This window comes from Dermacentor variabilis, chromosome 2, assembly GCF_050947875.1.
Source record: "Dermacentor variabilis isolate Ectoservices chromosome 2, ASM5094787v1, whole genome shotgun sequence".
In the NCBI taxonomy this organism is placed as follows: domain Eukaryota; kingdom Metazoa; phylum Arthropoda; class Arachnida; order Ixodida; family Ixodidae; genus Dermacentor; species Dermacentor variabilis.
Window position 1 is genome coordinate 28,296,289 of NC_134569.1, and position 14,228 is coordinate 28,310,516.

The following is a 14,228-nucleotide window of genomic DNA, read 5'->3' on the forward strand; positions in this document are numbered from 1 at the left end:
AGATGGCGACACTATATCAAGCGGGCACACACACGTCGTCTTCTTCATCCTCAGTGTAGCCACACTGTGGCGGCTGTTCCGTATCTATTTATATATATATATATATATATATATATATATATATATATATATATATATATATATATATATATATATATATGTGTGTGTGTGTGTGTGTGTGTGTGTGTGTACACACACACACACACACACACAGTTGAACTCTGTTATATCGAACTCGCAAAAAAACGCCTATCAGTTTGACATAGGGCATAATCCGATATAAGAATGCTAAAAAATTGGGTGCCATAAAACCACTTTTCATTGATGAAACTATCTTAGTTTCGCATGAAATAGTCCTGTATTTTCTTCTGCTTGGGCAACTTCACTGCCCGCGCCTTCTCCACACTGTCTAAAGAGTCGGAGCAACTGAGGCAGCAACCTTCCAGATTAGCGCACAATCACCAGACTAGAGAGAGTGCACCAATTTTTTCAGATGATGTCGGCAAAGGATCATCATTGCTTTCCTCATTATACCCACTATCACTTGTGCTCGGTACGATGTCAGCAATGTAGTCTTTGTTTTCGGGCTCTTCCGTAGTCGCGGCACCATCATCTGTACTCACAAACTCATTGATTGTTGATCCGTCAACAGCTCGCTCCAAACTTCAGCGACACTACCACGTGCTTTGTTGCACTAATCAAAATTTTTGGAGTCACCATCGCGCACGCGGAAGCCGGCATGTCTGAAGCAATTTTGGATGAACTACTTGCACACGGCTGCCTCGATGTCGCCGTGCAGACACGTCAGGCGCCCCAGGCACCTGATTACAAGTTTGTCCACTTTAGACCTTATCTTCCCCTTATTCCTTCAAGATCGTGCTGAGAGTGCTCCTCAGAACCTTGCATGCTGCGGCAACATCCAATTTTTCATCACATTCAACTTGATTCCAGATTTCGAGCTTCCTGGCGAAAGGCAAATTTTGTCACTTCACACTAGCCATAACAGCAGCATTTTGGGAGAAGGCCCACAAGGTGCAAACACAGTGAACCAGAAAAGCAGTGAGACCACTCGCACTTCTACCATCTTGCACAATGAGGGCGCAAGAGCTTCTGATTGGCTGTCTAAGCAACAAGCACTGCGGGCGTGCAGGATAATTTTTTGCAGGGGGGTGTCGATGGCTCGCACGACGTGACGTGGTCACGGTAGGCAGAGCGGGTGGATAGAGCTTCGCTGCCAAGTTACCCTGCCGTCACAAGAGAAAGCCAACTACTGGGGGCACTTTTGTGCCGCTTGACGTTCATTATATTGGGAGTCGCTGCTATTTTTGTTCGATGTAAGCGGAATTTTTACTATATATATATATATATATATATATATATATATATATATATATATATATACATACTGTATTTACTCGCATAATGGTCGCACGTGCGTGATGATCGCACCCCTAAATTTTGTCGTCAAAATTCGATTTTAATAATTTCCCGTGTAATGATCGCACCCTGAACTTGCCGCAGCGATATGTCATGTGCCAGGTCTAACTAATAATGAGCGCTCTTACCATCTGTCGAATGCTACACAAACGACTCTTCAAGACAAACCAAGCGGTCTGCAAGCACCAAATATTCTTAAGCCGATGCCCCATTTCATTCCTTTTATCACTTTCCGCCCTTCCATGAAAAAAAAAAAAAAAGGACCACCAAACTTGCCTGTATTATGTGTAGGCTTTATAATGGTTGTGGTCAACAACAAAAAAGGTGCCTTTCGATTTTTCTCGTCTGCACTCGTGGGCACGCAGCAAATCGCGAGCGGCAACGATAGCTGCCACGTTTACACTGATACGTTAGAAGTGTACCCTATTCATACGCCAAAGCTTGTAACACAGCTAAGATATTCGCCCACCCTTAGCGGAAACGTGCCGCATTAGGATAGTAGTGAAGACAAATGCCGCAGTTTCTGCAGCATGCCCGCCACGTGTTCCTATATCACTGGCAGCTAAGCACGCTCGTCTGTTTCTGTCCCCTCAAAGTGGAAATGGCTATGTTTTTGGGGCAAACTTGCCGATATTAACGATATTATTCATTATTGATACGGAAGAAACTGTTTCAATGCACGTAATGCACTCTTGAGAAGAAAAAAATTGTGTTCGGCACGCTCGGCTTGCTCCACCGGCCGCCATTTTTGTTTTGGTGTCCCGTACTACATACAGCGGTAGCCGCCTGTTTGGTGACCTATTTGTTGAAAATTTTTTTTTTCTTCTTGCGGGAAATTTAACCCGCGTAATAATCGTGCCCCTGAATTTGGGTCAATTTTTTTTTACAAAAAAGTGCGATCATTATGCGAGTAAACACGGTACTCATTGTAGTAATACTGTGTTCAGAAATTGTTTGATATACAGGATAATTCAATGTAAACGGGTTCGATATAGTCAGGTTCGCCTGCATATTCTCACGGGTATAAAACTATTTACACGGTGTATTTAAAAAGCGTATATAAACAGCTGCTGAGAATCTCGAGAGGCTCTTGCCACATCGTCGTCTTCACCGTCAACTTGTTCTCTTTTCCAAACGTAACACGACCCCCGGCAGAAAAAGCACCATCCCGGTGCTTCAGGTGGGGCTGTCAGTAAGGGCATAGTAAGGCTTAAGCCGAGAGACGTGTACGACGTCAGGTGATGTGGAACCAGGTGGCGTGGCGGAGGTCTCAGGGATTAATCTCGTAAGTGACACTGGTCGCTCGACGAAGAACACGTTAAGGGCCTTTGTAGCACAGAAGAAGTTTCTAGGAGAGCCCCACTTGGCGGCAAGGGGACCAAAGTAGCACGAGAGAGCCTGCTGAAAAATATGTGTCCCAATGGCAGCCATTGTAAGCATGCCGTTGAGATTCCTGCGATGCCAACAGACGAGTACGGGCAAGCTGGCGTGCATGGTCAGCGTGGATGATGGTGTCGCAGGCATGCTTGGTCCTCGACTCCTGTATCAAGGGGAGTGAAGTGTCCAAGGGTAATACAGGGTCACGACTGAGGAGCAAGTAAAATGGGGAATACTCAGCAGTATCGTGGCATGATGAATTATAGGCGAACGTGACATAAGGGAGCGTCACATCCCAGTCCTTGTGGTCAGGTGAAACATATTTCGATAGCATGTCAGTAGTGGTCCGATTAAGTCGTTCAGTGGGGCCGTTGGTCTGGAGATGATGGGAGGTAGCCAGCTTGTGCTTGGTATAGAACATGAGCGTAGGATATCGGCGATGACTTGGGAGAGGAAAGTATGGCCGTGGTCAGTATAGAGCTGTTGCGGGGCACCATGTACTAAAATGATATCCTGGAGTAGGAAATCTGCGACGTCGGTTGCGCAGCTCGTGGAAAGTGCTCGAGTGATGGCATAGCGTGTCACGTAATCAGTAGCGACAGCGATCCACCTGTTGCTGGAGCTGGACTCGGGGAAAGGGCCAAGGAGATCCGAACCGATGCGAAAGAACGGCTCAGGTGGAATGTCGATCGGCTGTAAGTACCCAGCAGGAAGCGTTGCTGGCTTCTTGCAATATTGACAGGGCTTGCAAGCAGCTACATAGCACCGTACAGAGCGTGCGAGGCCGGGCCAGTAGAAGCGGCGGCGCACGCGGTCATAAGTGCGAGCAAACCCAAAGCGTCCGGCAGTTGGGGCACCATGGAGCTCCTGAAGCACGGTTAAGCGGAGGTGTTGAGGAACGACAAGGAGAAGGGGAGGACCATCAGGATGAAAACTGCGTCGGTACAATATCCCGTCGCTGAGAACGAACCACCATAACGATGGATCAGTAGGAGCAGATTCCATTCGGTCAATGAGGGTCCTCAAAGTACCGTCATAGCGTTGCTCGTTGGTCATGTCCAAAAGCTGGGAAATAGAAAGAGCACTTGCGGAAGCGCCTATGTCGGCGTGGGCGGGCGTGTGTACAGGGTAACAGGACAAGCAGTCGGCATCCTTGTGCAGGCGACCAGACCTATACACCACCAAATAGGAATACTCTTGTAGCAGCCAAGCCCATCGTCCAAGCTTCCCTGTGAGATCTTTTAAGGATGAAAGCCAACAGAGAGCGTGGTGGTCCGTTACAATGGAAAAGGGCCTGCTCTATAAATGGAGGCGGAATTTCGCCACTGCCAACACAACGGCCAAACATTCGCGCTCGGTAATAGAGTAGTTTCGCTCCGCAGGTGACAAAGACTGCTAGTGTACGCGATGACACGTTCATGGGCGTGTTGAACTTGTGCCAAGACGGCACCGATTCTGTGGCCACCGGCATCGGTGCACACCTCTGTATGGGCTGAAGTAGCGAAGTGTCCTAGAATCGGTGGGGTGGTGAGCATGGTGGTAAGGTGAGAAAAGGCGGTGGCCTGAGAGGATCCCCATGAAAACGGCACACTTTTCTTCAGGAAATATGTGAGAGGGCGTGCTATGGTGTCAAAATTTTTAACAAAGCGCCGGAAGTAAGAGCAAAGGTCCACGAAACTTCGTACATCTTTTGCGGACCGTGGAACAGGGAACTCCTTCACTGCGCGAATTTTCTTGGGGTCCGGTCAGATGCCAGTCGCATTGACGACATATCCAAGAACAGTAATCTCACGATGGCCAAAGTTACATTTCTTGGAGTTGAGGTGTAGACCAGCCTTGCGAAAAATGGCAAGTACAGCTGAAAGATGCTCAATGTGTGTGCTGAATGAGGGCGAGAACACAATAACATCATCTAGGTAGCAGAGACAAGTCGGCCACTTGGATCCTTGGAGTAATGAGTCCATCATACGCTCAAAGGTAGCCGGAGCGTTGCATAGCCCAAAAGGCATAACTTTGGTAAAGACCATCAGGCATCATAAAGACGGTCTTTTCACGATCTAGATCATCCACAGCGATTTGCCAGTATCAGGATCGTAGGTCGATGGACGAAAAATACTGTGCCCCGTATGGGCAATCGAGGGCGTCATCAATACGAGGTAGAGGGTAGACGTCCTCCATCGTGATGCAGTTGAGGTGGTGGTAATCAACGCAGAATCTCCATAAGCCGCCCTTCTTTCTGACCAGCACGACAGGAGATGCCCAGGGACTCGACGATGGTTCAATTATGTCTTTCGCTAGCCTCTTGTTTGCTTCCATTTTGATGACGTGCCGCTCTGAAGCTGAAACTCGGTAGGGTCGCCGATGGATGGGTGGATTATTGCCTGTATACATACGATGTTTGACAAGTGACGTCTGGCCTAAGGGTCGGTTGTTCAGGTCGAATATATCCTTGTAGAAAAGCGATAGACTGCAGAGCTGTTCAGTCTCCACAGGAGTGAGATTCGGGGCGATCATTTTCCTAATGTCATTGTCAGTACATTTGGCAGACCGGAATGGCTCACAGGAAGCGTCGACGGCAAAAGTCTCGACATAACTAACTTCTAAAGCACTGATTGTACCCAGGGTGATATCTTTAGGCAGAATTTGCTTCGCGAGCCCAAAATTCACCAAAGGGAGGTACGTGCGATTGTCTGTGACCCTCAGTATTGTATGCAGGACAGTAACGCTGTGCGTGAGAACGATGGCAGTTATGGGAGCGGAGATGTAATCACAATCGGGAACTGGCGTAGAAGGTGGCATTTCGATGTATGTCAAGACCCGCGGTGGAACGTGAACAAAATCAGTTGGTCTTAGGCGAATTTCGTGTGGTGTTGGAGGAACGTCCAGTAGAGGTTGGTCAAGACACGCAGTACTTGAAGAACAATCGATGAGAACTGAATGGGCGGAGAGGAAGTCTAAGCCTAGGATGAGGTCATGGGGGCATTGGTCAAGCACAGTGAAAATAACGACAGTATGGCGGCCGAAAATGCTCACACGGGCAGTACACATTCTGACCACGGTCACTGTGCTACTGTCGGCGATTCGTATGAACAGAGTAATGGCAGGCGTAACAATTTTCTTTAAATGGCGGCGTAGGCGGCTGGTCATAATCGATATGTGTGATGTGTGCTCCAGTATCTATAAGGGCTGTGATGGGTGTGCCATCAACTTGGACGTCAAGAAGGTTATGTCTCCTAAACAGCGCCAAAGGAGGATTTTGCGGCGAATCCGACATTGCAGCACCACCTCGAGGTGCCATATTGCCTAGTTTTCCTGCTGGGATGGTCCCGGGTAGGTCGGCGACGGTGAGCGGTGAAGCTGGGGCGGACATGGATGGTGATGTTGAGGCAAGAGCGAGCGAGCATAGCGGCAAGTCGAGGTAGTGGCGTCGGAAGCGTCGTAGAAGCGACGGGGTGAGGAACTTCGGGGCGAACTTGAATTCCGGAAGGTGTTTCGAGAAGGGGACGGCCAATGGCTCCGGCAGTGATGGGAAACGTGACCGATTTGGCCGCAGCAGAAACAGATTGGCCTGTCGTCAGGTGTACACCAGTCCGAGGTATTCCTGGTAGCGTAAGGATAACGGACACTGTGAGGTGGACTGTGATAGGACCGAGGCAGGAGCAGGGTGGGTGTCAGGGTGACCCAAGGAGCAGGCGCTTGGAAGACCCATATTAGCGATTTCCTGACGAACCACAGACTGGATCAGCGATATCGTCTCAGCAGTGCTGTTCCAAGACGTCTGTTGAGGTGAGGCAGTAAACGCTGCTTCGAGTTTGTGGCGTACAATTCGGGTAATGTTTTCGCTTGGTGGTGGCGAGCTAGATTGGTCGGTATAGGAAGAGGTCGCTGCAGTGTTTGGAAGCCATGTAAACTGATTGTATATACGGCGACTCTTCGCCTGCTAGAAACGACAGCATTCGTTCATGATGGCATCGACAGTCGATAAGTTTCTGAAGACCACAAGGTTAAATGCGTCTTCCCCGATGCCTTTGATAATGCGTCCAACCTTGTCCGCCTCTGGCATGGACGTGTCGATTTTATGACAGACGGCTAGGGCATCCTGAATGTAGGAGACATAAGACTCGGTAGCAATTTGGGCACACGTAGCGAGTTGTTGCTTGGTGGCTAGTTGTCGACCGGTTGGATTACCAAAAACGTCGGACAGCTTTTCTTTGAACAAGCCCCAGCTGATCAGCTCTCCCTCGTGCATAAAACCATGTTCGTGGTGTTCCGTTGAGGTAGAACATGACATTGGCCAGCATTATGGTCAGATTCCACCTGCTCACCTTGCTGAAGCGCTCATACATCTCCAACCATTCTTCTACGTCAACACCATCGAGGCCAGTGATCTTGCCAGGGTCTTGCAGCTGAGGTGGAGCAACGTACCGGGTATGCATAGTCGTCATTACAGCCGCAGAGCTCCGTGGCGAAGACGCGTACCCAGCACTTCCACCAAAATGTCACGGGTATAAAACTACTTACACGGTGTATTTACAAAGCGTATATAAACAGCTGCCGAGAATCCTGAGAGGCTGTTGCCATTTCGTTGTCTTCACCGTCAACGAACTTGTTCTCTTTTCCCACCGTAACAATATATATATGTGTGTGGAACAGCCTCACAATAGACAGTTTTATTTTAGCATACGCTGTAAAACAGCGGGTCGTCACTGTGCATGCACAGAACGATAAACGACCCATAGCGTATAGCGTACGCACCCTATTTCTCAGATTTAGCGTTAGCGTGTTTGCGTGAAACATGGCAGCGGTGTCGGCTGCCCACTTCGAATTGAATTTGGCGCTGATTTTGTAAAATAAACTTCGTTCATAGTAAATGACTGTGTAAACGGCTTTCGCTTAGTCTCAGGCCGCTTCGACGACAGAGTACATATTATGGATAACCTTGTGGTGTTTTTAAGATCGCTTCTCGTTTTGAACGAGTCGAAGCCTAACGATAGTTGTGTGCGCTAAACTAAAACTGTCTAATTTGTGGTTTCTTTAGCACACCTGTAACAAAAAGAGCATTCATGTCGTGTTGTTGCATGCTAATGCAACTGGTGCGTACAAATATGTCCCTTGTACACTTATGCGTGCAGCTTGACATATAACAGTAGGCGTGAAGAATGCAAGGTACTTCGTTGCCATCACTGGTCATCATATTGCAATAAGGAAACAAACCACCAGAGGCTATAGCATCTGTCAATTAAATCCTCAGCAGTGATACAGAATAAGTGTTCCTGCACTTATATCACAGACAATCTAGTGTTTCAATGGAGCATTTGCCAGGCACTTTAGCCTGGCATAAAATGTGGAACGGTGCATAAAGGAGGGACATAAAATAGGATTTTTACTGCACAGTAGCTCAAGTATACTGCTTACTTGCCATCTCCACCTCCTATATACTTCAAAATACTATTTTTCTCAAAACATACTAACCAAATAGCCAATACTGTATATGGCCACTCACAGCATTACCACCCTGGGAACAGGCAGTGTGAATGTGGGTCATTTAGCCACTTAGAGGATGGCAGCAGTGACTTACCAGATGGTGATGCGTCCCAAGGTGTCACCAGTAGCAAGTGATGCCTCGGTGGGGTGGCAGGCTACACAGGAGAACTTTACACCTTTCTTGTGGCCCATGGCTCGAAACCTGTGATTATAACAAGTCATACAAAGGATTACAGTGCTTTGTATGTCTGTGATTACAGACATACAAAGGAGACATACAGTGATAACAATGAAACTAGCAAAAGTAAGAAATACCAGCCCCTAATTTCATGCCTACCAACACATTACTACTTAGAGCATCGATGAAGGGGGATCCTGAATCAAGACTTACAAAAAAATCGGGACTGTCATTGCTCCTCAGAATTGGCACACAGAAATAGATGTCTTACAAGGACATTACTGAACATTGGTGCCTCTGCACAAAAGTTAACTTACAGTAGCACAACCTCGACAATGCACTGCTGTTTCTAGATAATTTCAGAAATGTTTAAAAGGTACTCTATGTCTCCACTTGCAGCAAAACAAGAAACATACACAGCTGCAGGTTGGGAAGGCAGCCCAGAAGTTCCAACAAAGAGCTTGGCCTTGTAGATGGCTGCATAGAAACCACCATCTGAGTTGAACGCAATGGGAGATGAGCTGCTTGTGGCCACCTTCTCCACCAGCACCTGGCCTTCTCCGCCACCACGAGGCAGGCACTCAAGTTTCCCGTGACTGGCATCTGTCAAACAGAACATCAAGTTGGGATAGTTGGTGTGTCAATAATATCGATATACATGTATAGGAGATACACTATTTTTTTTTTTGAAGACTGACAAAGGGCAGCACTTACACAGGACCCGGCAATTTGGTCAAATTTTTCCGACTATGCGTTCTGGGAACGTATACACTTTCCCATAAGGCAGCTTCCTCGATTTGTTCGTTGCAGCAAGCTGCTTTCTTTTTCAGCTTCCTACAGATATACTTGTTGATGCCAAAGTTGAGGCCGGCTGCTCACTTGCCGTGCTCCTTGGCACATGCAACCACCTAGAGCTTAAATACAGCAGCGTACGCTATCAAATGCTACCTCTCCACTACGAACACCATGCAGCTAACAGGTGAGCTGACAGGTAAGCTGAAGGAGCTGGCTGTAAAAACCAACCACACAAAGAAAGGACGGTGCCGGCGACTTGCGCAGTGCCACAAAGGAACACAAATCAGCTGGTTGTGGCCAAACCCCGGACGTCGGCGGTCAAAGCAAATTTCACGCCATCTGGTGACGATTACTTCTCAGTTCGAATTTTCTTTTTTCCAAATTTTGGGCTGCCCAGATCGTCGTGCAGTCCATACTTAAGATTATATGGTATGTATACTGAAACCACTGCGCAAAAGAATGTGATGCACTGACGAATCTGCATATCCTGTTCTCATGTGCTGTGGTTTCTGCAAAACGGGGTAGCGAAAACTTTTTGCACCAGCCATTTGAAAAGCGCTTAAGATATAACATATCGCTCGTAAAAATAAGAAAAAGCAAAGAAGCAGAGAGGGAAAGCAATGCATATGAGCGGCCACATCAACTTCAATCTACCTGTTGTTATTGATCCCACATAAGCTTGTTGAGTTTATTGGCCAGTGATGATGGTGCTGTCCTTTAATTTAATTGAATTGAAGCAATGCTTTTATTCAGTGAACAAACATTCACATGAAATTCTTTATAAAGAACGGATTTGTCTCAAAAGAATTAGTCACATAACTAACTTTTAAATAATTATCGCCCAGCTTAGACTTACTAATTTGCACATAAATCTGCATGACAAAAATTGAGAACGAAAAAAAAAAAGAATCCTAACAAGCCTTAAAAATAGTGCTACTGAACCCTTTCATTGTCAGGTATTCCCAAAAGGTATGCACCCCCAGTGTTGTTTTTTTCTCAAGTATTACTAAACGAACACACCGGTTTATTTTCGGTCATTAAGAAGGAAAAAGAAGGCATATGGCAAATTCACTCTTAGTATGGTCCACCTTGAGAGAGTAGAGAACATATGGGAACATCAGTGACATGGTGGGACAAAAATGCGGAAATGTACTAGTATATCAGTGACACTGAAAGGGTTACAGGACCATGAAACATTAGAAAGCCCATGTAATCATAAAACACTAAATACTCTGAAATGAATGAGGAAGACATCTAGCCAGACAAAATCATATGAGAAAAAGGTGTGCTTAGAATTTTCCAAATATATATTTGAGGAAAAAACTTTCTGTGCTACTTGAGTAGTAGCTTGCTAGCAACCTTGATGTGACACCGAGATTTATCTTCCGCACCACAATGCAGGGGAACGTTCTGTACAAGGCACTGCACTAGAGCTAATGCATGCTACAAAGTCATGCTTACCTGGTTTTTGCCTGAGGACAAACCAGGAGGAAAATGATGGTGGAGCATAGAAGCCGGCCACCTTAGACTCCTCTGTATCTCCTACAACACCAGGTATTGAAACCTCATGTTTCTGCACAGAAGCAACAAGGCGTAAAATGATGATGCCATTTTTTTTTTGTTATTTTACTCTTTCTAAGTATGTGACGCCACAGTTATACACGGTCCCTGCTCCCCCCACCCCGCCCCGCCCACAAAAGGACGAGGAAAGAATATGACGTAAATATGCTAAGAAACAGCAGGACATGCAAAACATAAACCAGATACTTTACAAATGAGCCTACTATGAATCAGATGATGTAAAATTGGCTACAATATCTGGTGAAAAGAGAAACAGCAGTGAAAGTTATGTCCTTAGGGGTACACGAAGTTGCTTAACAATGAGGCACTAAATGGATTAGACATTATGGAAATGTGCTCCGTGACTTGGGCAACCAATAAAATTTACCAAGCTTTGCTTTGTCAGCACCCTATATACTCGTATTATCAAGCACCTATGCTAACTTGCTAACACACACATAAAAGACTTATGCCAAGCCTGCACTTTTTTGCAAAAGGAAACGAACAATGCTGCCTTGACCTGTTTAATAAATGGCATGAAGTGGCTATACTGACAACTGCCAGTTTGTAAATAGCACACATGTTGTGCAGATATGTACCAGCTGCGTTGCCACTACACATGCCTCACACCGCCTTGTCTGAAATTTTATTACACACTGATAGTGTAGCCAGTCAATGAGGAAGAAATTAACAATTGAACATAAAGTGAATGAGCCCACTGCCAATGCTAACGAGTCTACTACCATAATATGAATAAATGTCAAAAGCTGTATGGCTCAGAAAAAGCCACCAAAGTTCTTGTGTAACTCTCAAATCTGGTTAGTATGTGCATAACAGTATTTATGCCCTCCAGTATATCAACTTGAGCACAGCTTTTCAAATTTTTCTGTATACAACACACAAAGAAATTATCCTCAAGCATGATCTGCATAAGCAGCAGCTTGTTTCAAGTTCAAGAATGCCAAAATAAATAGCGTGATGTTCTTGGCCACAGAGTAAAGGAAGTTTCAGTTTATGTGAATTCAGCACAGTGGCTCAAGTGGTGTCTTGAGAGCAGCTATTTGTGGACAACCTACACAATCACAATTAAAAAAAAAAAACTTACTCCCCTAATAGCCTTCAGAGTTGGCTGAGTTCACACCATTTCCATTCCACTCTTCCTGCAAAACACACTGTGCACATGCTTTCTTTCATATCAAATACCACATCCTTGTGTTCAATGAGCTCAGCAGGCAGTTGTGCAAATATACTTGCTTTGATCAGTATTGGCTTGACAATAAATTTACTATGATATAGAAGGCCCACATCACATGGTGTCATACATCTAAACACGAAGAGAATGTGCCACCAGCACTGCAGGATTTACAAAAGGTCGAATTTCATACCTTAAGCACAGAACCATCTGAAGGATCCCACTTGTACACAACACCATCAGCAGAACAACTCAGTACCTGAAACATTACAAAATACATCCACCAAAAGCCAAATGCAACTTCAAAATGTCATGTAAAACTTAGCTGTGACCATAACTCTTTTAAAAAGCACTTGCAACTCTGCCTATGCCCACACACACATGAAACAGGATCATAAGCATAAATACCAGTTCTCAAAACATTGAAATGACATGCACTTCAGTTGATAGCAGTAAATAAGATGCTCTAAAGTGTGGCAGATTATCTTGTCCACACCTAGAATGACTGGTTCTACTGACTTGTTTGTAGGTTTATTAGTTCCCTGTGGTTGGTGACTGCAACTGACTCGGATAGTTAATCTAAAACAGAAGAGTGATGGAATAAATAAGGAAAGAAAGAAAAATAAAGGAAGAAACTATAAGATAAACACATCCTAGTCAATGCCACCTTCTGGCTTGTTCCAGAAGTGCCCTCCACCAGTTGTGGAGGCGGCACTTTGTTCTCTCGATGGCTTGCTGATGATGACGATGAACAATGGCATTCACTTTGCGTTGGTGTGAAGGCAAAAAGTGCCTAATCTACAAAGATTATAATTTGCTACAATTAATGTTGCTGTCTAAAAACTGGATTGCTGTAAATATGGTGCTGCTGCCTCCATATTGAAACAGCAACTGAATCCACCAGCCTCGCATATAATGGAGGGGATGACTTCGAGGCTAAGGCTTTTGAGGAAAAATCTCAGCTTATATTCTACTAAACATGATACATTTGCAGCTGTGATGCACTACACCCTGTTTCAGTAGTTCTGTGCAGCAGAGCCAAGGCAATGCGACTCGCAAGCACTGATTCTTTCGCAGCGAGCTGTAGAAGAACAGTTTGGAACACGCTGGATGACTAAATGACCTTGAAAAGTGGTCTTGTTGGCAGGTGTTTACTTGGAAGCTTCTCTGCAGGCCACGGCAGTTTACTGTGCGGTTTTGCTTTATTCTTTAATAAAACCTTTTTAGAGGCTTTATGATACTGCAAATAGAGTTCTCCGCCGCTTGTTCGAATGAAAACATGCAAACAACAAAATTACTGCAATGATCCCGTACAAACATTAATTTGCAGTAAAAAGTACAAACAATTAATTGCTTTGACAGTGGATAATTTCATATGTGTAGCAAGCACAGCCACAGCATTGTGGAGGACTCCCTCCTGGTTAGTGCTCCATCCTTCGCAAGAATGGCATCAGCAGACTTGCTTGTGTGGTATCATTCCAAGCTGCTCTTTTATGCGAAGGGAATGAATAAGTTGGCATTGAACATGCTTGGAACATTGCAGAATAAGTGCCGTAAATGTGCACAAATTTACATTTGAGAAAATATGGCTGCACTTACGAATGTCAGCAAGCACACCATGCAGAAGTGGATGTTAAAAGAGGAGTCAAGAGATGGCGCCACCATCCTGTGAAACGCACTGGCCATGTGCTCCTTGTAAACCCTCCACTCCCGCCATCTGTGCAACCTTCCTTCTCAGTAACATGAAGTATGTTGGAAGACCTCTTTGGTGTCGGAGCGAACGTGCAGTCATGGTAGATGCTACCGCTGCCTGCACTGCAGCACTCACCACCAGCAGACAACAAGGTGGGGAAGGGCACCATTAAAATTAAGTTTGGCCCCTTAATTGGGCGAGGAAGTCTGTAGGTTCCACAGTGCTGCACGGAACTACTGAAACAGAGTATAGGTACCCCGATCTAGGTTTGAGGTGGGCAATAACTTTTCACCATGGCATCACAAAGCAGGTATTACATTTCACAGTGTAGAGACTACGAAACAACACAGGAGAGTGTAACTTACACTTTTCATTGCCAAAAGCCATTTGGGGAATAAAATTTGCCACGGCAGGCAGTGCCGCTAGTAGACAGAATGACGTACACAATGTTCCCATGCTTGCCATTTCAGCCATAGCCCGGCATCAAAGAAGCTATCTGTCAAGTGCTCACA

The 14,228-nt window shown here is 45.6% G+C and overlaps 1 protein-coding gene across 2 annotated transcripts in view; it reads right to left on the minus strand.

The window, feature by feature from the left end:
• Positions 1 to 14,228, minus strand: part of l(2)05287 (WD repeat-containing protein l(2)05287) — an 80,435-nt gene that overhangs the window by 64,462 nt on the left and 1,745 nt on the right. For both annotated transcript variants that reach the window (XM_075680010.1, XM_075680011.1), the window contains exons 3-6: positions 12,217 to 12,282; positions 10,733 to 10,844; positions 8,893 to 9,079; positions 8,393 to 8,500 (exon numbers count right to left, since the gene is read on the minus strand). In XM_075680010.1, coding sequence (XP_075536125.1) covers positions 8,393 to 8,500; positions 8,893 to 9,079; positions 10,733 to 10,844; positions 12,217 to 12,282 — 473 coding nt within the window. The remainder of the gene's footprint in view (positions 1 to 8,392; positions 8,501 to 8,892; positions 9,080 to 10,732; positions 10,845 to 12,216; positions 12,283 to 14,228) is intronic.